At 40.7% G+C, this 25,297-nt stretch overlaps 1 protein-coding gene across 1 annotated transcript in view; it reads right to left on the bottom strand.

Moving 5' to 3' along the window:
• Positions 1 to 4,435: 4,435 nt before the first annotated feature.
• The window catches only part of khdrbs3 (KH domain containing, RNA binding, signal transduction associated 3), a 66,037-nt gene continuing 45,175 nt past the window's right edge, over positions 4,436 to 25,297 (bottom strand). Inside the window, exons 5-9 of the mRNA XM_068747389.1 lie at positions 24,964 to 25,103; positions 22,502 to 22,682; positions 15,343 to 15,425; positions 6,967 to 7,019; positions 4,436 to 4,527 (exon numbers count right to left, since the gene is read on the bottom strand). Of these exons, the coding sequence (XP_068603490.1) occupies positions 4,436 to 4,527; positions 6,967 to 7,019; positions 15,343 to 15,425; positions 22,502 to 22,682; positions 24,964 to 25,103 (549 nt within the window). The remainder of the gene's footprint in view (positions 4,528 to 6,966; positions 7,020 to 15,342; positions 15,426 to 22,501; positions 22,683 to 24,963; positions 25,104 to 25,297) is intronic.

Below are 25,297 nucleotides of genomic sequence, written 5' to 3'. Positions count from 1 at the left end.
GGACACACATATTGGACCTTTACATTGGTTTTTTTTGTCCATATTTATGATGACAGCCAAAACTGGCATATATAAAAAGGCAACATGCAACACTGAGTAGTACCACACCAAGTACCACAGTACAGGGATAAATGGAATACAGAGTATGCCACATTTTGTCATCTCATTAACGCATGAAACTTAAACCATCACAATAATCACATATAATCTAATTAAGTTGAAGTTGAAGGCATTTAAATCATCAAGACCAAAAAAAAAAACCCAAAGTGATTCAAAGTCAATGTTCAGATGGAATCCAAAGCTACTGGATTTATGTAGCTGGTAGTGTAGCTTAGCATCGCATACCAACTTGAGATTGTGGGAAAACAGAGAGCATAGGAGCACCAATGTAAAAAAACAGAACAATAAATTAAATTAAAAACATGATCAGATGCTTTTTTTTTCTTAATACACAGACCATTGCTAGCACATTTCCTATGTATCTAGTCTTAACACTAAACTTTACACAGAACATACTGGATCCAGTTCCAAACATGTATTTATCAGATATTAATTTTCTCAATGAGCTCTCAGCGATTGAGAACATTTTGCAGCCTCTAATTCATTTATGATGTTTCTCTCAATCTTCTGAAGCCTGTTTTGAAAAGCACCTCCAGTGTTGTGAATCAACACACCGTTCGATCAGTATATTGACAGTTCACTTTTAAATGTTTTCTGACTAAAATAAGCTCTTCTTACTTTTTTAACCTGTGCAAGCTTCCTTCAGATAACCCCGTCTTTTTAAAGAGACCTCAGTGGGTGAACCAGACCCCAGAGCTGATGAGACTTGACTCCAGGAGCCCGGGATGCATGCGCTACGCCTCTGTGTTACTGTGCGGCGCTTGGCCCGAGGTTCCAGAGAGAATCACGTCCTCTAATGGAAAACTATTGTCTGCCACTGAGGACACGCAAGTGTGTAGAATACAGATCAGCCCATCTGGACTTATGCACAAGACAGAATGGGGGTCTCTCTTCAATTGAAGGCTATTTTGGAATTGTAATATCCACTCAAGTCAATTCTGATTAAGCAATACATCTGGAGTAGACTATATTCTGGTGTGCGGCTGGCTGGTGCTCGCTGGCAGTGTGGGAATGCATACAGATAACCAAAAAATAGCATTAAAGAGGAAACAATAGGTACCTACTCTATCACGCTACCTCATATTTAACAGGATTTAATGGGCCTAAACATCAAGAACTGTCATAAGAATGCAACAACAAGGCACTTTGCAAATTATTTATTCATTGTAGTGGATTGGACGTGGGATAATGAGCACAGCGATATGAAGCTAGAGGTGTCTCTGCTAGGAATTACAGTATTATCCCTTTGCATATTGCACCATTTATGTATTCGTCCTCCTTAGGACAGCATTAATGTCTCATGTTTGTTGTTGTAGACAACAGCTTGAATGGACAGAGACTCGGGAAAGGTTCACGGTCAGTTCAGAGCACCCAATGTGCATGTAAAATGCATACAGAGCTGCTGCAGCTCTGAAGCAAATACACTCCGACACATCATCCCAGAGGACGAGGAACTCCATTTGCCTGGATTTCCTCTCTCTCTCTCTCCCTTCCTGTCTTTGTTGAATGATGATCTGTTATACATATATTATATCTCTCTCCCTCCTATTTTCCCCTGCATCTAAATGTGTCTCTCCATCTTGTCACCAGCAGGATTCAACTGCAGTCTGGAGTGTTAAAATTTGATTTTGAAAATCCACCGGTTGGCCAGCGGTAGACTCTTTGAAGTTGCGTGACCTTATTTGGGATTTGGTTTGACTTGAATGCTTGGAGGGCAGCTCATGTGGAGTTGGACAAGTCTATTGAGAGAGAAAAGAAGACAAAGACAAACATTATGAGCGCCACATAAACACCCAAAGGATATTTTAGGACGGTCCTCATCACCGTCTGGTATCTGTTTCTCTACTTAATGCAAGCACAAGGCTATTTCAAACTACAGCAATACGGACTCTGGTGCGGTTCGTACAACACAGAGTGCTCTTCTATACTAATTGCATAAAGGTGGAAAGTCGAGGCAGAGGACAGGAATCCCCGGGAGGAGATTGTGGAAGGGTGTCACAGGAGAGCTGGTGGTCCAGCTCCAAACAAGGGGGGCTATTTTGAAGGATTTCCCAAGCTGGGATTGGCTCCAGCGTAGCATGTGACCCAGGTTCAGATAGGCTGAACGCAAGACGATTACAATCGTTTTGTTTTAAAAATGGTGAATGAAAGCATATTATAAGAACAAACTCTGTGGAGTCTTTTCAAGAATATCCCAACTTTCTGTAATTCTGAACACAATGTTTTCAATATTTTTACCCTTATTGACCCGCTATGTTTTTGTTCAGTTATCATGTATTTTGCTTTATCACAGACGTCTAATATTTAAGATAGGAAACGGCATACCTTAGCGGCACCGATGAGAGTCTGGTGGGAGGCCTGGTGCAGCCGGGAGTTCGACCTACAATAGAGTATAAACAAAAACATGAGCATGAAAGTTGATAACAAGCATCATTGATCACTCGCATTGAGAAAACAAATGCCAAGACATGGTTCAATGATTGTAACAGAGGATACATTTGATCAAAGTCTTAGGATAACGTTATTTCACAGTCATTTGAAATATTACTGCTATTTATCATACTTGTTTACAGTTTTTAGTTACATAAATCTAATTATTCCCAGCTGTGTGACTTAACAGAGACAGGAAACCATATTGCATTTAAGTTTAGAGAGGTTTTATGTTCAACTATGTTAGGGGAGAGGTTAAACTGGATCAGGTTGTTTACCTTGCGGGGTGGAGGTCTTTTTAAACAGCTACTGCCATCCTCTCTCTGCGGAGGTCAGCTGGGGGTCATTTAGAGTCGCTTTAACGGGACGGGACAAAGGCAGGCTCTTTAAACGACTGGGAGAAGGTCACGTGACCGGTGGAGAACAGAAAGAGCAAAACAAGAAGAGAGCAATCCCCCCCCCCACCTGTACTGAAGCGAACGCGACTTTGAGGTCAAGGCCTTGGCGCCGTTTGTGCCAGGGTAAACACTCGTAGCATTAATGTGTGTTTACGGATGATGCTTGACGTGATCAGCGTTCGCTTCACATTGAATTATACGAACAAACAGAGAGGAGAGAGTTTCAAGAGACGCATTGCCGTTATCGCCAAATTCAACAAATCTCAGTCGGAGCGATTTCCTATAAAATGCATCACATGGGGTTCAAATATAAATAGGAAATCTTTTTTTTTTTTATCAGATTGCTAAGGTCATTTACGAGGTCACAGACATGCTGCTTGCACTTTGAGCATATTGGAAGCATCTGAAGCTTTGTGCGCATGCATATGTTGTTTTATTTTGTTTCTAACTCAATACAACTCTGCATTGTGTTTAAATTAACAGACCTTCATCTGATGGATGCTCCAAATTTATCCTTTTCACTTGGGGTTTGTTAGTTTAAATTATAAGGCTTTTTAATGAGGCCATAATTATTCTCTTCAACACAAGTGTTTTCTTTCAAAATGTTTATTTAGCATCAACAAAGAAGAAAATATTAAAGGGCTTACATGAGCTAAAAATTAATATAGTATGTACTTTAGTATTGTTATCCCTACAAGGTCAGAAAGGTATTTGTATCGTATTAAATCAAACAATGACATCAAAATGACTCATTTAAATCAAAAGTTAAAAAAAAAAAAACACACATACAAAAAAGCTCCTGGACTGTTTTGGTCTGTACAGAAATTATGAGTGGCTGTTATAATATTATTAGTGTGTGTGTTATAGGGCGAGAATCATGAACACAACCACATGGGCTTCTTCAGAATTAAACAGTTGACGTTATCCACAGTTGCACACCATGCTTTTATAAGCCCTTTAACACTAAATACCTTTTATCTTACAAAAAAGGAAGAAACAGCAATATGTATACAATATGAATTCTCATTTTCAATTTGTAAATGTTTCATATACAAGGGAGACAACTTTACCGAGTACCCCTCAGAAAAGATATCTACAGTACTGCACTTTCCTAGAACTAAGCTACTACAATACGCAGTTCAAGGTTTGAAGAATTGAGAGTGATAAATTCAGTTGCGCCGGCAGCTCTGCAGAACGATTGTATCAGCGGCTTATTGTGAGTCACTAATCATTCCCGCGAAAAGTTGCTTGATACAATGTCATTCTTCACAATCACGTAGCTGAGAGAGAAACTTAATGTGCTATGCAGTCTTTCTTAATCTAAAGGCCTGGGCAGTTCCTTACTCCTAACTCCTTCTGTGTCTCAATTTCATTTGTTTCATTTGCGGTTTAGTTCTCAATTCTAAAAACGTGGGAGCGTCCATAAAAAAATCCATTACTTGGGTTGAAACAGCCATGAGGACTCAGGTGTTGGTTGTATAAACAGTTCAATATCTGGAGTACGGCTGCTCTCTGTACGCTCCCTTGGTTGTTCGTGCTGACGGTGCTTTGCCGCGGTTGTTTGCCCACTCGTCCAGGCCTGGAGACGAAAGAAACAGAAACAGATGCAGAGTCAATACAGAGGCGTCATATCCATTCATTCATTTAAACATTGTTAGAGTCTTTCAAGCACCATGTAAATATCACAAATATGCCGGTCTTCGATATAAATAATGCAGCAAAAAACAACTTTGTGAGTGTCTGGAATCGATGCTGCTCATCTCGGAACAAAAGCCCAGTTTCACGCCATTGAATCATACAAGAGCTCTCCTGGAAGGACGCATCTCAGATAATTGAATGAAAGGATAAAATAGCTACTTGAAAAGGCCCCGTTTAGGGGCTCTAAGCAAGAAAGGTCACAATTACCATGAGTCCAAATCAGCCCCTCTTCACCCCCTGGCACTTCTCAGTGTGAAAGTGCCACTATCGATGGCACCGTTTGTCTGATCTCCAGCAAGCGCTGAGACTTCCCTTGAGCTGAGACTCACAAAGGGTTGTTTTTGTTTTTTCCCTGTGTACAGGCCTTCTGTTGCAAGCACATAGCCAATACCCCTTAATTAAACCTGTCACCCCATCACTAACAGTCACTTTGAAGAAATAGACCAAGGTAACCTTGTGTTTCAAGAGCAAGGAGGCACATCAGCACTGTTTATCTGTTTTTCTTTGAGCTGCTGCCTTTTTGTTTCTGTGACCCAAGCGGCAGCGGTTTTTATTTTACGCGGCGCTTCACAGCACATTAATGAGTTGAAGGTGTATACTTCTATTTATATGGTCAGAAAAGTTGGGGAAGTTTTTATTAGCTTTTCCTTCCAAAAAAAACACATTAAAAATCCCTACAGAATAAAACAAACGCATGCATGTCTTCAATATATTATATCCTCCGGATGATAAAATATGTATCATATTTATTAGTTTGCCCATTGGGAGCACATATATTTACATTTTAATGAAAAACATATCAAGAAACCATCCACTCATTTGCTATATCTAATCCTTATGGCGTTGGATGGGCCTTAAACTACTCTCCATTTCATCTCAGAGAGACAGATCATCCTTTCCGCTCTGAGCTGTTCGATGAATTGAACTGAAAGTGACATTTGTATTCATATGTGCTTTTAGGTCTTTTCTCTGTCATAACCATGGCAAATACTTCAAATAGCCGTGATACAGTCGGCAGCGTGGTGGCACAGTGGTTAGCACTTTTGCCTCACAGCAAGAAGGGTCCAGGTTCGACTCCTATCTGTGTGAATTTTGTATGTTCTCCCCGTGACTGCATGGATTTTCTCCGGGTTCTTCGGTTTCCTCCCACCTCCACAAACATTGTAATTTAGATCAATCGATCATTCCAAATTGTCCGTAGGTATGAGTGGTTGTCTGTCTTTGTGTGGTCCCGCAATCTTGGCGACGTGCCCGGGGTGTACCCAGCCTCTCACCCATAGTCAGCTGGGATAGGCTCTAGCAACACCTGTGACCCGCAAGGTTGAGGTCGTAATAACTCACAAACTCTGCACATCGGGATTTAAACCCAGAACCTCTGGAAGAGAGATTATAGCGCAAATCCCAGCACCACAGCGTCAGTGATAATTGCATCAGGATCTTAAAATGGCAAAATATTTACTTGTAATGAATAAAAATGTGAGTAATCCTGTAATCATTTAAATAATGATGCATAGCAGCTACTTTCATACACATGCTTGGACAGACAAGTATCCGCATTCAGCTGTACAGCAGCATGGACAACTTTATAATTGCTCTACTATCACTCAAGTGCAAAATGACCTTGGCCCACTTTTCTCTAAATGCTGTCAAAGACCACTGACTCAGCGCTGCTCAAAGGTACCTCAGTGGCGTTAAGATAGTCCGAATGCCGGAGCTATACGTAGCTTCTTTTAGACACAGCCTGGATCTGAAATCAGTCATGAAACTAACTTCTGTCGCTTTCGTTCAGCTGCAGAGCCGCACGCCGCGGCACAAAACACAGCCAACAACATTCATTTGCTTTGAAAACAGCGCTTGAATAAAAAGGCTCCTTGGTGAGATGAGAGCGTGTTAAGTTGGATGTTAGGTATGTTGCTCGCGGGAAACGTGATAAAGAACATCACAGGGTCATTTTCAGCTAAAATGCATTGCTCTGATAATAAACTTCTGGCTATTATCTGGCACCTCATTGAATCTGGCTTGTTAACACACAAAAACGCTAAACAGCAGAGTTGCTCCCTCTGTGTGAACGTTTGTTGCGGGTAGGTGCGAGCACACTAGCTATGGATCAAATGAAGGGATGACTCTTTTTCACGTGTGGTTTAAGCAGCTTTGATTGACGTAAAAGAGGAGGAATGCAGCTCTTAAATGATTCTGCAGCTTGCTTTTGACACTTCTCCGCAGTCACCGGATTCATCAGTGCTGAAGACGCAACTTTTGTTTTTTGCAGCCAAGAACTCGTAATCAAAAATCATTGAAGTAAAAGTTTTGTTGAACTCACCGTAAGAGTCGTATGATTCGCCGCTGTGTCCGTACTCATAGTAGTCGTCTGAGCTGTGAACAGAAGAAATATTATGTATTTACTGCACGGCAGTTCTAGAACAGCTTCCAGGAAATAATAATGAATTTACATACGAGTTATGCAGTGATAATAAAGCAAATACAATAAAAAAAGAAGGAAAACAAAGAAGAGGAGCTTTGGTCACATTTGTTGTTCCACGAGGAAATTTCCTCCGATGCTCCTCACAAAGCTTCAGTTTCACACAACTGCATATAGAGACCTATGCGGGGTGGCAACTTTAATGAAAAAAAACAACGGGGGGGGGGGGGGGGGGTTGGGAGCCAAGTTGCACATTTCTCGCTTATTTATTTATTTATTTGCAATCGCCGATGCTGACAGCACAATCCTGCGTCTGTATCGTTCAGTAACCGCACCATCATTCAAGAGAGGCAATTCATCATAAAGCTGCCATTGTGTCGGCACCAGCCATCACAGCTGGGTCCTCTCCTGCTGCCTGTCAGACCCTGACAGCAACACCTCTCTGCTCGCCAGATTAGAGCGCTGAAGGCACCATCCACGCTGTTTGACTCATTGTCAAGTGCTACAATTTAGTTACATAATTAAGATACTTTTGCCATTTACTTCATGTATTTTACTAAAATTCTACAAAATTTGGAAACAAACGTTTAAAACATTTCTGTAGAATATTTACAATATACCAGCTTCTCCTTACTTACTTTATTCTTATATTTCCCATTACATATAGGGTTATAATATGTTTAATGTTATTCATTTACATTTTAAAATATTTATATCTAGATAATATATTTCATTAGCAACATTTTGCTGATGAAAAGTGCTTCCTGCTGATTTGAATGTTTGAAACATTGTCAAAAATGTATTATAAAGCACTTTTATTTGGACTGTTTCTAGTGTATTAAATACATTGGCAGCAGTTTGACCAAAACCTATATTTGGATTAAACTGTTCTTTCGTGCGATCGTAGCAAACATAATGTGTTCACCCTTCACCAACGGAGCAGAAATACCAAAACGTTGTCGATGCAACTGTAAAATGTTCCACAATGCAAGACATATCTGAGGAATAGGCAGCCGCCCCCTTTACTTATATTGCTTCTAAACAGCTGCAACATGACAAACTCAGTGGCTTCTTGGAAACAGTTTCCTGGTAAGGATAAGCAAGACAACATGAGTACATGACCAATTGTGGCCAACAGATGGATTCTCCTCAAGAGCACTATGGCAGCTAAATGAGACATGAGACAGCTCTCCACAGAGGCTTGCGCCTTAAGTCAGGCTTAGCATACATTTTACACAGTTCATCATTCAACCACAAACAATATCAAGCCAGCAGTGGCGAGTCAGCCCCCCCTCCCCACACACACACACTAAAATAGTCTCCCTCCAGGTGGCGAGGACAGCTGTCGTCGCTCTGAGCGCAGGTTTCCAGTCAGCCCCGGTGACAGAGGTGCCACCATACATCTGCCACAGATGCCAAGTCGCTGCAGTATCCTTGACACCACTCTTTGGAAGGAGGGAGAAGAGCGGGAGACAGAGAGACAACTGAATACAAGTTCTGGCTCAGCATGGCGTGTTCTTCGAAACCAGAGCCGACAACATACTAAATAATTACAGTTCACATTATGCTAAAATGTAGAGGCAAATTGGGAGAGGTTGTCATCCTCAACAATAAAACACCTAATTAAACAAATAGATTTATATAGAATATAATGCATAGTTCAACATTCAGCTTATCTAAAAAAAAAATATCATCATACGGAGGAAACATTCAGTCAAATAAGCTGATGATGTTGCCTTACTGGAAGTAACTGGAGGCATCATGTGAGGCCAAAAACATAATTAATAATAAATAGTTAAAAAAAAACAATGAAACTGAAGTTGATGAGCACTCATCTCCACTGCGTTGTACATTCTACATTTATCATTACTGATCAGAAATCACAACTTTGCCTTTTCAGGAGTGAAGCTGGCTGCATGAACACAAACATGAAGTGAGGTGCCTCATAGGTGTGAAAGGGCTTTGACTTTCTAAATAGGATAGCTTTTGATGTGCCTTTCGACTGTAGAAGGCATCCACTGGCCAATAAATAAAAGAAAAGGAAATAAAGAATACATAAAATAAGGCAGGTGCAAATACAACACTTATTAGATAAGTATGTCTCTTTCATCAGGCATCTGATTCCAAGCCTCCTTCTCCACAGGTAAACACCCCGTCTCTCCAGAGCATCTGTCATCTCTAAAAATGTTCCGTCTTAAGCACTGATGTTGCCAGTCCTGGGCGCCCTGAAACAGATGGTGGTGTTAAATCTGAATGATGTAGTACACGTCCCTAGTGGACTTTGTGTTCCTACATCACCATTACTCTTCCAGTCCTCTGTGATAAATTAGAAGAAATCTAGTAGGACATTACATGGGGTTGCCGAGGTAACAGTGTCTGTTTTGATGATGATAGAGGCTGATTCCTTCTGTTAGCATATTCTGCGTATATTGAACGTGTTGACTGTTCATGATTCAAAATATGTCCTTGATGGGCCTCATGCACAGTAATGGGGCTAATGTTTCTTTTTTTTTCATGCATTCTTGGCACAAGACTGAAAAGGTGAACATGCCTCATTATGAATGATCTGTCTACACTGGCTTACTTGTGATTTTCAGTCAGGAATACAAGGAAAATTTGAAAAAAAAACTTTTTTTGTTTTAAACAATTTATTTAAAATGAAACTCAGAATTTAAAAGAGAAACGCTCCTTGTGATTTCTTAGTGTGATGACTACCTGCAATGTCGACCCGTACCATAGAACCACAAAGGACAAAACGACCTTTGGCATACATTCCATCTTACAAATAAGTGATCTTAGAATCCACAGTTTGTCATTTTCTTCTCCATAGTTATCACAATAAGAACCTTTCTAATCGAGGGACATTACATTTACACTACAAGCTCTGCCTCGTTTTGTTCCAAGACAGAAACAGTGGCATAAATCCTGCCTGCCTTCTGCTCAAACAACCTTATTCCCGACACGGCGGTTGTCATTCATCTTGACAACTGTCTACCTAGAAAATAGCATCGAGGTGCATCTGCGAAGCACTGCAGGCATTCCAGAAACAGGCAGCTAACACAGGCAATCTGTATCAAGAAAAAAAAAAAACACAATGCTTAAATTCCCATTGTACTAAACGGGTGTTGTCTGCCTGAGGGCCATGACAAAAGAAGGAGACATCAAATAAGTAGCACTGACAAAACCAGGCTGGTCAAATGCATTGCATTACGGGCGAGTAGAAACAATGCAAAGAAAGCAGCTGAAGTGACAACAGACATTTATATATGGCCTTTTTTTTTAGATGGCAGGCAAAGGACCACTTTGTAAATGTAATCTAAAGAACTGCAACATTGCAAAGGAGTAAAATGTAGAATTTGCTGGGACATTGTTGAATTACCATTGTTAGACATGTCATCTGCAAGCTAGGCTATAGGGACGCTATTGTCAACCTGTTCGTTTTTTGTGATCAATTCATTAAAATAATAATCTAAACAATGTACTTATAGATGAGATCATTGTCACACCTACAGCCACCTTTTATGCTTTGCGGGTCACAGGACTTGCTGGAGCCTATCCCAGCTGGCTATGGGTGAGAGGTGGGGTACACCCCTAATGTGTCGCCAGAGCATTGCAGACTAAGAACTATGTGTTTTAAAAATTCATGGTTGTTTGTGGGTGAATCATGCTGTGCACATTATACCGTCTAAATAAAGAGCCGCATCGCCTCATTGGAGCTGATAAATGGATTCCTGTTTAATACGGTATGCAAGATTGCACGTTTACTTAACCTGTTGTTCCCATAGTGACTACAACACATCTCACCATTTGCAGCACCACGTAGTTATAACACATCTAGACCGTAAATTGTTCCTTTGTCTGCATTTTCAGCCCACCTCTTAGCTGGGAACTCAATGATTCACGGACAACAGCATGTTCAGTAGCATTCCTTTCTGTGACTTGAATGTTGAGGCAGCTCTAGCTGGTGGCCGTTGTCTCACATCTCCCAATGCAAATCTTCCCCATGCGTCGCATATCAAATGTCCATATCTCAGTTGGCCTCAAGGAAGATGCTATGGTGTGTGTGTTTGATAATGATACTTGTTTTCAGCAGTTTCGGAGCTCTTTCAAGCAATTAATTCTAGGCTGTTGCACCATTAGGCTGCAGCTACTCTCCTCTCTTCTTCTCCTTCGCCTCCATCTCTTGTAATAAAATTTACAGTTGTTCCTCAGGGATGAGTCTGCCCTTTAAAACACTGTCACACAGCTATACTCTCGCCCTCCAGCCCCCGGATGGAGTCTAAGATGTAGCGTACCAAAGCAAAATGCAAGGGAAGGGGCAAGGTGTCAACAGCTTGCAGTCTCTGAGGTGTCAAGTATGAAATAGTGCTTTGATCACAGCCGAGCTGAGAGAGCCAGTCTCGCCAAGGCCTGTTGCAGTATCTAGTCTGGGCTGTGTCTTCTTCTTTTCCTTTGGACTTGTCCCGCCAGAAGTTGTCACATCAAATCAATGGTCTCCACTTCACCCTGTCCTTTGCATCGTCCTCTCCAACACCAGCCACTCTCATGTCCTCCCTCACTACGTCCATGTATCTTCTCCTGGGTCGACCTCTAGCCCTGTTCCCTGGCAGTTCCATCCTCAGCATCCTTCTACCGATATAGTCCCCGTCTGTCCTCTGGACATGTCCAAACCATCGAAGTCTGGTCTCTCTGACCTTGTCTCCAAAACATCTAACCTTCACTGTCCCTTGTATTGCCTAATTTTTAATCCTATCCAAACTGGTCACTCCCAGGGAGAACCTCAGCATCTTCATCTCTGCCACTTCTAGCTCCGCCTCCTGTCTTTTCCTCAGAGCCACTGTCTCTAAGCCGTCCATCATGGCTGGCCTCACCACTGCAGATACTTTCATCCACCCATTCCAGCCTGCCTGCACACGGTTATTCACTTCCTTTCCACATTCTCCATCACTCTGCACTGTTGACCCTAACTACATGAAGTATGTACTCTGTTTACGCCTGCTCACCTTCATTCCTCTCTTTCCTAGAGCAGACCTCCACTTCTCTAAATTATCCTCTACCTGCTCCCTGCTGATCATCTGCAAACATCATATTCCAAGGAGCTTCCTGTCTCACCTCATGTCCATTAGCCTATCCATCACCATGGTGGACAAAAAGGGGCTCAGAGCTTTTCCCTGCTGCAATCCCACATCGACACTAAACTCTGTGTCACTTCTGACATACCTCCCATTTCCCTGAAGCGGCATCTCATTTTCTTTGCTAATAAAGTTAAATACACACTCCTAGAGTATAGTTACACAGGTTGTCATCAAATTTGGCATTGGTTAGGCTAGCAGGTGTTTGATACAAATAGTGTTTAATGTGCATTACATTGCAAAGCATACAATGCAAGGCATAGAATTAGCACATGAAATCTGATTCACTAATAAAGATATAATTAGCCAGCTGTGAATTAATGCAATTACTCACAGTGAAACGATGAAATCACATAGAACATTACTGTGCTCTCACTGAAGGAGAAGATCTTAGTGTCACACAAAACAATGTATATTGGGATGAAATTAATAATTCATCTTCATAAGTCTTTAATTTTTTAATAGTTTAGTTACTTTAGTAGAAGTGTGTTTTGCTTTGTTTGTGTCTTGTGTGTGCAAATAATTTGATTTCATGGCCTGTGACATTAGCATGCTAATAATGCACCAACAAAGGCAGGAAATAGCATTGAAAGCCAGCCAGTAGTCTATTTATTATTTGTATGCAAATAAATAAGTTAGAAGGATAAAAGAGTGGTGAATCTTAACATTCATATGATGGAATTAGGGGATGTTAGTTTTTGGTTTACAAATGTCTAAAACAATTAATAAATTAATAAATTGTTAATATATTGTCTTAAATCCAACACATTTCTCTGTTGAAGAATGTGAATTCTTCTTCAAAATTTAAACATATATCAAATAATAGCAGTTAGAATATGCAAATCATCTGAGTGACAAGCAACACTCTGTTAGCCACCTAAAGCTGACATTAACATTTCATGCTGAATGCACTTTTGGAATGCATTTCATATTTCAAGAGAATGGAGGTATCAGTCAATCCACTGACGGAGCCTTACACTCTTTGAAGAACAGCAGCCCTTCAAAACCACTCGCTTTCTTTTCCTTTATGTTCACAAATGCCAGGGCTGTTTTCACGCAGAAGCCATCGGGGTAATACCACGACAGAGAGATTGTAAATTGTTCTGCTTGTTATCTTCCGGCAACTGAAATCCTGGCACACAGTCAGAGCTCACATTGGTGACTGGGAGCTCCTTGGGCTTTGAGAAACATTGTTAGGAGACTTGTCATCCACATGCACACACACACCCATAAAAGCCACATACATGGACACACTCCCTTGGAGGAGCTGGTGCAGCTGGGACCTGCTGGTTTTCCTCAGGCTCGGGGTGAAAATAAAGCACTTTTGTCCATCACAAAGCTAAGCAGGATTGCGGCTGTGAGGAGGAGGCTATGCGAGGACAATATTACATTGCACCACGCAACTCAGAAATACAGTTATAAAGCAATAAGTGGAATGCAATTATTAAAGGTTGTGCATATAAAATTGTTTGGCTGCAAAATACCAGTGGCTTTTTTTGATAGAATAACAATGTTTTATATTGATAAACATGAGCATCCACCCAAAGGGAAAAACAAAACAAAAACATGGCACACAATATACTTTATCTTCATGCACAAATCAAGTCAATCCGACGAGCTTAATGCCGTGTGCATGGGCAATGTCAGCCTGCAGTAAGAGTCAATGCTCAACCAAATTGAGGACACATAAACAAGACAAAGAGTAAGTGAATCAGCTGTCTCTGGAAGCACAGACTTCAATGTCTGTGCTCTAATAGTGCTTTGTATCCAACCGATTACATACATGAAAATCTCTTTGAGCAGACCCAGCCTCCAGCCTCGAAATGATGCACTCCATTTTTCTTCGCTGCCGTCCCTAACCCCCCCTTCGCCCCAGCTCCCATTGTCACTGAAACACTCCCACCATTATTCACGAGGCAGCTTTTAAAATAAATAGCTCCAGATTCCTGAGGCGGACCTGTGCCCCCCCCCCTATACTACACTAGCAACACTTCAAGGTACATCCCTCTGAGTGTTAGAGAGGATGTATTTGTGTGGGAGTGCAAGCTGGCCAGAAAAAAAATAAAAAAAATAAGATGTAGCACAAAAGATGGATGAAGCCTCGGTGACATATATCACCTTCACAAAAGGAAACATCGACCACCCGTGCTCACAAAAGCCAGGGGACAGAGTAATGTTCTTTTTTTTTGCGGTCTGCTTTTCCTTTCTTTTCAGCAGCTGTCAATACAATCTGATTTTTGACACACTAAATGTAGCAACAATTGTTCTTCGTTGAAGTGTCATTAAGCAGGCATACACACATGTAGCACGCTGTGTGTTGATGAAATGCAGTGGCACACCATCATGCCAACGCAAAAGCTAACCTTGTGTGGCTTGCGGGGTGTAATAGCTTTCTGGATGTAAGAAAATCAAAATCAAAATCAATGTGCATTCAGCTGTGCAGGATCCACTGTTAAATTGAGATGAGAAATGCACCTTTTACCTAATAAGCAGCAATGAATTGGAAAGTAACGTCCAATCAGCCCTCCACTGATTCTACAGAAATTGGTAAAACAATAAAATGTATAAACAGAACTCTTGAACTTGAGAGTCTACAAGGAATCAGATTGTTTCACATATTCTAATCCTGTTTAGAACACATACGTTTTGGGTGGAGAACTAGCAACTATTAATGAACATGCATCCAGCTGTTCTAAAGCCAAGACACTTCAAAAATTCAAATTTACCTCAAGCACTCGAAGATTAACATTTAACATGACTCCAGCTAGGACTCCCTGTCATCAGATAATGCTCATAAATGTACATTTTGAGAGACAATGCAAACACAATCTTATCCACAAAAAAAAAAAAATCTGTAAAAGATGCAAGGCTTCATCCTCTACTGGTTTTCCACCATACCATGATGGACTCTGGTGTGAAGTGTGTCCAGCAGAGATTTCCAATCTGAACAGATGAACAATTGATTGAAATATTGGTAAAAATTCCAATAATGCGAAGTGCATTATGCAAGAGCCGTGTTTTCTTTTATAACATATATATGTTTTTATGACATAGGTGGAGAATTGTGGTGCTAATTTTGTAACTTGTGCTGTATAACCAAGAACCCAATGCCCAGGCGTAAGTGCTAAAAATAAAATACACTTACTTTTGTCCTTGATTACTGTAGTTGTTGTCATACGATTCATATCCCTGGTCATCATAAGATGTTCCATAGCCGTCATCATATTCCTTAGGCAAAAGAGACAAAATGCCATGAGTTACCGGAAATGCATTGATCTTAAATGCAATGCACATAGATCTTCAAATTAGTATAGCTATAGGTCAACTAAATCAATTTGCTCCTCTTCATACAGCCAGCCGTTGGTGTGGCAACTGCATCTCAGTGTGAACTGACAGTGGGAAGTAAAGACTCTGCTGCAATGTTTCATCACCACCTCAAAATACGAGCCTTGAACATCTATTTGTGTTTCAGCAATCTGCCACTTCTGGCATCCCCCCCCCCCACCCCCAGCACTCTAACCACTTCCCCACAAAGATGAACTTCAAAGTGAACCCGCCCTAATTTGGGATAAATGGGTCTTATGTTCCACAAAAGGCGTCGACCCCTAGCGACACTTCTCTCATCCCCCACGCACGTCTTGGCTAATTTCATCTGGCCCTGATTTGCATGCTTTAAATGAAATGTCTGTAAGATTTAGCAGCACAAGAAAATGCTCATCACATCCATTTTATTATTAAGGCCCTAATTCCTGATTAGACACATGCATTTGCCAAATGACAGCATTTGAATTGATTCTTGTGATCGTTAATCCTCCAGAAAAGGCGTACAAGAAACGATCCCAAAGAGAAGAGATCCAGATGTAGCAATACTTCCTTGTTTCTGGGTAAAGATCTTGCAAATGGTGCAATTTAGCAAGATTTTTTTTTTTTACCTCTCATAGTCATCCCACTGGGTCACATCCAAAATGTATTTGTGATGTTTCTAATGCTTTCATATGAATGGGAGGTGTTTTTTGTGTCCTTCTTTATATTTGTAAATCTGCCATTACAAGTATTTTTTTTAAAGTCAACAACTCCTGCACAAATTCTAGAACAGTTTTTTTTTTGCTAATACATAACGTGCGCTCAAGAAGCTGTGTGCATTGGTCTTGATTTTCAATTTCTCGTTTAATTGCACATTTTTGATTCAATCAACTCATTGAAAGACGAAGGTGAAGTTTATAATACTAAACTTTTGTTGAGTTAGATGTTCATTCAACTTAAGATGATAGTGAATCATATTTAATTTCCAGTAAGTACTGTCCATCCTAACGGGAATGCTATGGGGACTGAACCTGAATATAGATAAGTTCCTTCAGCAGCTTAACAGCAAGTTCATGTTACAGGCATTCTTATTGCCTCTCAGACAATAGATGAAAAGCCCCTTAGCAAATGGGCCCTGAGAATGATTACATCCTGTTGACTCGACAGCAGTCAGGTTTAAATGCTCTGAAGAATTCGTGAACTGGAGTGATGGATATTCATCAGTTTTATTCTTAGGACCGATCTTACAGGAAAAGCTCACCCCAGTGATGAATATGTATGGGATTGCTATACTGAAGAGTGTAAAGCGAGTCAAACAACCTCATGTCCTCATTATCTGTCACAACATTATTTTCATCTTCTGCTTTGGATACGGGGTGTGTTTTATTTCAGTTGACCTTTACATTTTTAAGGAAGTTTCACTTCCTGAGAGCAATACACACTTTTTCCGGGAGCAGAACGCTCACATTCACACCTGGAAACAGCCCAGTTCAACCACAGTGTGATCTGCTCTTGACTGAGCCAGCTCCACTGGAGGAGTTCCAGTTAAGGGTCTTGCTTAAGGCCAGCTCAGTGGTGGTAATGAGGGAGAGCCAAGCACTCATTTTTTTTTCTTTTCACCCTGCTGGTAAGGGGGAATTGGGTTGGTATCTAATCACAAGCTTGCTTTTCTAACCTTTAGGCCAACGCTGCCATTTTACTAACCAAGTAGATTTTAGCTGGTCATAGAAAAGGGGTTTCTGATGCCAGAAATAATGGCAAGACAAAAAGATAAAGCATTTATATTAAGCTTTAACTGTTTGCATTGCATTAAATGGCAACACATTTTTCCCTTCACATGTATAGGTTTGAAGTATCAATGACCTGCAGTCTGTCAATGAAAATATACTGTTACACATATAAATATGTACTGTAGATACTTAAGCAAACAAAAATAAACCAAAAACAAACTATGCAATATACACTGACTAAAATCAAAAGCCTAAAATGTGACAACCCGAAGATTGAGTCTGAGGGATGTTTCTGGAATGCTAATACAATCTGATCTGATATACTTCATTCCTTTCAATATATTCAAAGCTGTCTTTGATATACAGTTCAGGCTGGAATAAAGATTCGTAATAGCTATTGAACGATGAGCATCTCTGCAGGAAGATAAAAAGCAAAACTATAAATGCGATTGTGAAGGCATTTAAATACTTTATTTGTGTACACAACAATGAGTCAAAGGTTTTCTGATCATGTCTTTTGTCCTCGCTTGTTGCGTAATTACATTAAAAGACTATGACGCTTATTCATGCTGCATGGGTTTCTACTGCATGAGTCGTTCAAGTAAGGAATGGAAAAAGAGCTTGTCAAAACTGGAAATCGAAGAGTGATGGCTTCACCCGGATAACTGAAAGGGTGGGGGCTGTACCAGTTCTAATATCAGTTCTAATACTGACATCATAATATTTAATACAAAGTTATTTCAGATCAGTGCTACAACTTTTAGTTCATCGTTTGGGATCCATGTGTTTCTAAACTAACTTAATGAATTCAATTTCCATTTTTTACATACATTATTATATTACTCTAAGAAAGCAGCAGGGGATGTTCTATGAGTTCATATGAATTTAAAACTACTTGAGAGGTGTCCATACACTTATAGAGGAGGGCTGTTTATATAGTGTCATGGTTGTTGTTTTTTCCTTGTATTATTTTATGCTTCCATGCCCTGCCTTTATGTGTTGCATCACTTCCTGTGTTCTGTGTCTGACCTCTTTCCCTCTCGTTGTCACACCTGCTCTGTTTGTCTCACCTGCTCCTCGTTCCCTTCGTCACCCTGCATGCTTATCTCCCTCCCTCTGTCTTCAGTCCTCCGCCAGTTAGCTGAACCGCACAGTCACATTCCAGCCTTGTTTCTCACAACGTAGCCAAAGCCGTAGCCTCGTTCCTGAACCTTTGCCTGATTTTGACATTGCCTTTTGCCTAACGATGTGGATTCCTTTGCCAGCGTGGACTGTTTTCTGTTTACCAAACATTTTTTTCTGGATTAAACCCTTCTGACCGTCAGTCTGTGCCTCTACATTTTGACTCCATACCATCTGCTCAGAGTTCTTGACATTTAAAGATAAACTGATTAGATTTGTTCTATATCAAAATCAAAACAATTCAGTATCACATATTTATGCCACTTTGTAGACAGGTTGAAGTTAGAGAGAACAAACTCTAGCAACAACGTGAGCGACATAATGTCGGGGATGAAAAAGATCACCAGGTGTGAAAAGGGAGGCAGGCAGGCAGCAGGGAACCGGTACAGAGCCAATGAGTTGAACAAAACGTCTTACCCCCTTCCAGCTCCCCTACCTATTCAGACACCCAGCCCCCATAACATCTCCTTCATATCTATCACTCCTAACCCCCCTGCACAGGTCCCATGTGGTGACCACACGTACCTGTGTCAGATATGTGTATGGTTGGGAACTGATCCCACGTAAAATCAAAAGGTAAGGAAGTAGTAAACAAATGAAGTAGAAATGTCATCCAGAAATCTTGCAATTCCAGCATTAAATTCTTAGGGAACAATCCAGATTTCCAGGGAGCAAGTGAATCGAGCTATCTCGGCACATTTGAAACAAACTCAACAACCCAACCAGCATCGCTATTTTTACAGGCACACTATCAACAGAAAGCAAAAGACAGAATATACATATATATATAGGAGATATCATTCAAAACACGTCACTATAATACATTACCATAATTTCTGTTTACTACTTTTATGCCGACCTTTCAAGTTTGAGCAGAACAGGTTTCAGGGCATCCCATGAACCATTATTGTGAAATGAGTCATCCACTTATCTTGGCTGTAACTCTATACAAGGCCTGTCCACTTCCATTGGACAGCAGTGCATGTATTAAAGACCATATTAAACTTTAACAATGACATGTTATTGCATTTTGTTAGAGTAGATGCTCTCTCTAACCGAGTTACAAGCAGGCTGAGAGGAGAAACAGGCTTGGTTTACAAATTACATTCAGCTGTAAAATGTATTCTTTTCTTTGCCGTCTGACAAGTGGAAAAATGACTTTAAAATCAAACGCCGCCGTGGTGATAGTGCGCTTTAAGCTATTATAATAGAGCATCTGATGCGTCTGAATAGATACGCCATTTACTTAAACTATCTGAGAGAGCATAACAATTTATATAGAGACAGTTTCTAACAGCAAAACGGATTAGTGTAGCAGTGAGATGTTGGGGAATAGACAGACAGTCGAGCGAGAGCCGTTTCTAAGTGAGCCTTTCATTTGTATGCCAGTGGATGGCTGAGAGGCGTGTTGTTAAAAGATAAGGACTGGCCTCTGAGGCCACTGAACAGCAGTATCACCGGCGCTCCACTGTGCTCTACAATAACACTATAACAGATAGAATGCCGCTGACACCCACAGCAGGGCTTTCAGAAGTTGGATTTGCTCCCTGCGCACTGCACTAAATCCAAATGAGTTCAGCGACAGACCGTCGTCACACTATGAACTTTGCTGAACGGCACGCGCTGCATGGCCTATCCTAAAGCCCCAAAGTGTCGCCAATCCAAACAACAAAGGAAGAAATTAAGCAAATCAAAAGAAAAGCCTCGTTCTACCCAGACGACTTTAGTGCACTGCCATCTGCTCAATGAAAAATACTGCACAGAGCTGTGCCACATACTGCTCTTAACTTCTACACAATAAAAGGAAAATAGCACCCTGTGATGTATGCAAAAAAAAAAACTATGCTTGGGCCTTTCAGAACAATACAGGTCATCTGTCATTTATTCAGCGCTTCCTGCCAGAATATTTCATAAAGCTGTAGAGCCTGGAATTTACTGAAACCTTTCCTCTGCTTAAATAGAAATCATTCTGAACATATCAGATTGATGGTGTCAAATAGCTGTCCCATGCATCAAGTTGAAATATAACTACCCTGTGTTACACAATGATGTCATTCTTTCTATTTTACTTTAGCACATTTTTGTCTCCAAAGCTCATTCTCATATGTCAATTAGTATGAGGAAAATTCACTGGATCCTATGCACATTCTCCTTGTGCAAGAGGGAGGGGGCAGCATAGTAATCAATAAGCCAACCTTGGCATCTTTTGACCAAAGTCTGAATGCCAGGAGATACTTGCACTGTTCAAAAATTCTAAAACACAGCATGACATGGCATATCAGTGAGTTCAAATTATATATTTTTTATTGTATTTTTTGCTGTGATGTAGCTGCTGCAAGGGATTATCATTTATTATAACACAGGTAAGACATACAGTATCTCAATGCCAACTAATGAAGTACATGAAATGAGATTTGGCTGCAGTCATTGTAACTATTCAAGACTGATTGAGCTGCCAAAACTGAATCAAGGTATAATATCATTTATGTGATTTTGTTTGCAATAATAAGATTACAAAATGCAGTTTTACTACGAATGGACTGTATAAACTATCCCGACACTGAATATGTTGTACAACCATGTGTCTTTGGGGACAATATGGCCATAAGGTCACCAAGGTCTGGTGCAGTTTGTCTCCACGAGAGAGAGAAGAAAAAATAAATGCCTCGGGCAGATCAAATGTGTTGCCTGTGACGATGCAGCACCAGAGAATGAGAATGATGAGAACACAGTGATACATGAAGGCAACACATGTGAACATGAAACTTGCCTTTGCCATCTCATTGATAAATACAAGAGTCTATTTGTCAGCGCCCGACCGTGAACACTTGCCCTGTTATTGTGATACATTCAGATCAAGTCAACTTCATTCAGCCTCTAATTTGCTGTGGTGAAGTTGGATTTATCATCCGACAGATGTTTAGGGTGTTTTTTTTATTTTCCCTCCGCAGGTGTGAGTGTTGGGGGATGCGGCTTACAACAGTGGCAATGATGGGAAACAGCTGGTTGAGGAGTCATTCTCTATGACCTCCACACATTTGAATTGCAACCTCTCAATAAACCTGCCACACGCGGTTAGGTATGGGCTGCTGGGGCAATTCTCCAACGTGGGCCACCACCTCTCTTCTTCAATCTGTTAAATATGCAATGTTGATGCCCGAGTCCCTGAGGGACTTGCCTTGACAGTGCAACAGGAGACTCTCTTGGCATATGCACAAAGGCTTTGACTCTGAGCCTAATATATTCATATCTGCTGCCCAATGATAGTCCAGTTAGATTCCCAAAAGGCTGCGCAGGTATGCTACAAGACTCAAATCACAAATGACCACAATAACAAATGCAAATAGTGTATGCTAAAGTAAAGCATAAAAACCCAGAAGTGTGGATTGTTCAGCACTCAGGATGCTTGAGTTCAACTCATTCAGGCTCTGCGACTTTGCCAAGTTCACTAACTACCTGGTAAACGTATAATAAACAGGTGTAGTAGTTGCTCCTGAAGCAGATGCACATTCTTTTTCCTGCAAAGCACTCGTTAAAGGGCCCGTTGACTCAAACGTTTGGTTCAGTAATTCACAGTTGCATGTTATCTGTGTGGCACATACTTCGTGTAGCATAAACACCACAGACTGGTACGAGAAATTAACCACATACACAGCATGGACATTCAGCAACATCCGAAAATAGGAACCTCATTTTTGGTCATTTTCTGACCCAGATTTTTTTTTTCAAACATTTAATGACAGCAGGGAAACTCATGCTGTGGTCAAATGATGAAGTACAGAAGTTCTTCTTTTTGGTTGCCAATGAAAAGAGTTCAAAAGGAAAGCAGATGAGCTACGTGTCACAGCCAGTCCTGCTGCTGCAGTAGCTGAAAGTTTGAGAGCTGGCCGAACTAACTTTCGGAAACTAGAATGCACCTGCTATTTTATTAATAATTAGAAACTGACATGCTAATGTTTTTGATCAAACACTTCAAATTATTAGAAAATAATAAAAGAAGTATTCAGTCCAATGACAATTGCAAACACAATTATAGCCAATGTAATTTGGTCTCGGCACTTTTCCAGCACAGCACTTTAATTTACTCACATATTCGCCATATGTGTCCTGAACAATGGGAGGAGCTGGTCGGTAGCCGGCAGTTGGGGGGGCTCCTCTGGCTCTTTGAACCCCTCTCCCTCTGGAAGACGGAGCTCTGCTGGGCGGAGCCCCTCTGGGTGCTGCTCCACGGGGTACGGCTGCGTGCAAGGGAGGGACTCCTCCTCGACTCCTGACACGAGACACAAAAATCTAGCTTTACGTCAAATACGTTTTACGTCTGTCTCATTAGACGCAACGCAGCATGACGTGTTGCTGAATTACTTTTTGGTCAATTACTGTGTAAGAAAAGTGAAAACACTCATGTACTTGACAGATACTGTTTTCTTGTGCATTTGTTGATTTTAAATATGCAGTCTTGAAATAAAGGTTTAGAATAAACTATATTATAAATAAGAATATAGCCACTGTGATAGAATAAAGTCAAAACGGCACGGCAGTATAATCACAATGGAAGAAAAGTCAAAGTCCTTTGTAGGAAATCAAAGGTAGTGTGACCTTGTGGTTTTGTAACATGTTGTTTGAGCTTTTTATAAGGACTGAGCTTTATTTTAAGAGCAGATTTGAAGCAGCAGTGGGAAAAAAACCCACAAAGGTTGCTCTCTGGGTCATTCTCTTTCAGTGTATTCCATTTCAACTGTGCAGCATATAGGTCAGACTTCTCAGATCTGGGGCAGAGTGAAGAAAAACTTCCTCTAGTTTTCTATCCAAAAGAAAAATCAAATGTTTATTTGATGCATATTTTACCACCCTAAGGCAGGCGAGTGCCCTTTACCACCGACAGAGCCATACTTAAAAGCTACTGAGTTTTGGTATGGAACAATGCATTTCATATTTAGGAGCCTTTGGACCCTCTGTTATCAGACTGAAGTTAGACTAGAAAACTCTACATGCACTACAAATTAAAACACAGCCAAATATATATCTGACTTTGAGAAACACAAAAAAAACCCTTTCTCTGTGACCTTGTTTTTCTAAAAAGCACATGAAAGAAGCATGCTTTCTTTTCTAAACACAAAAACATAAACATTAGAACACTTTGTGTTTGTTTTTTAATAGTGTTCTAATGGCCACGAGTATTTTTACTTGAAGTCGCGTGAGGTCTCAGCGGAGCTTGAATTAATGTGGGTTCACAAGGATAGAAGGGAGGCAAGCATCTACTGGAGTTTATTTGCATATAAAGGCTTTATGCAAATCTGGCTTTGCTTGGCTCATGTTTAAAGACACCAGACACTGCATCACCGTGTACTACTAGACAGTATTTAGCAAACACTTACATTTACCAAATGTACACAGTACCAGCTCAGAGTGTGGTTCAAAAGAACAGCAGAGAGACTTCATTTGCCCCAAATGCTGCATATTTCCTTTTTAATATGTCTCCTAAAAGCATTTTAATCAGAAGACACTAGCCACATCAAGGACTGACAAAAAAGCCCACTTTTTTTTCCCGAGGTCAAATGTCCAAAGGCTGATAATCAATTGCATTGCCAGGAAATAAAAAATAAAAACCAACTGATACGATAAAAGCACTCAGAGAGCCCAGACCTCCGCCGAGCAGCTCATTCCCCTCCTAATTATTATCTTGCTAACGGACGGATGGACAAACCCCGACAAATACATAACCCACCTGCCTCGCCTCGGCAGAGGTAACAATATCATACCCACTGAACATCACTTTGAAAGTTTTAAAAAGCAGTCTTTAGTTATTTAAATACTTGAATTACTTGTACTGGTAGTGGTCTGCAGGATTCAGATTGCCGACTTGAGCATGGTATTAAAAAACAACAACAATAAAGCACGTAATCCAATTTAAAGAACACAATATTATGCATCTTGACTCAACAAGTGGGGTGACAAATCTGCACAGTAAATAGGAAGGAAAGATGAGAGACTCATATTCAGAGACGATGTGGTTGAACTTAAGAAAAAAAACGGTTAAGTGTTACAGCAGCCTCTTCATCAGAGAACAATGTTGTTGGAGGCTTTCAGGTCAGTTTGAGGCAAATGCTCTTCATTTTTTAAACATGTGGCTTCATTTAAAAAAACAAAACATAAAACCATTGAATACAGCATAATGTTCCTGAAGTGAATCACCCCCATGTGTACAAGGTACAGAGAACTCAAGCTAACATTTGACGCATAGCTGCCGCTGTAATAAATTCTGGCACAATTTTTTTAGACAGTTTTGCATGTCTGAATGAATCTCATTGGTCCATACAGCAGGGAAATGGAATTAACTGTCAAAAAATAAAGTATAAAAATGTCCCCTTAAATTTATTGGAAAAATAAAAAAAACCCAGAAAAGGCTGAAGTATTAACTCTGACAGTACAACAGTGTGAGGTATGCATCTAATTTAACCTTCCCAGTGGCTCCATGACTGTAATGTCAATAATGCCCTGGCTAACTAAAGTGCATGTATATGGAACAACGTGCACACTAGGAAGCTGGTTACCTGGGAGGACCTGCAGCAGGTGTCCCCCGTCCACGAACGGCTGACTTGCCTCTCACCGACGGCACCTTGGCGTCCTCCGAGCCACCATTCAGGTATGTGAGCTCCTGTAGCTGGGCCTGTCTGATCTCATCATTGTAATCCTGCAGCACATACAAGCAGACTCAGACAGCGATAGACTTGCTTTCAATTACACTGTATTAAATGTCGCCCTTTATCTCTGGGGCTACAGCCCCAGGGGATATCTAATCAGTGTACTTTACAGTACAGCTGTGACCGCTGTTCCTGAGGTTGCAAAAAAATTCAGATCTCCCACTGATAAATTCTCAGGAACTCA

This window comes from Brachionichthys hirsutus, chromosome 13 (genome assembly GCF_040956055.1).
Source record: "Brachionichthys hirsutus isolate HB-005 chromosome 13, CSIRO-AGI_Bhir_v1, whole genome shotgun sequence".
NCBI classification, from domain to species: Eukaryota; Metazoa; Chordata; class Actinopteri; order Lophiiformes; family Brachionichthyidae; genus Brachionichthys; species Brachionichthys hirsutus.
The sequence above is the reverse complement of the archived record's forward strand: the minus strand, read 5'-3'. Positions and strand labels throughout refer to the sequence as shown.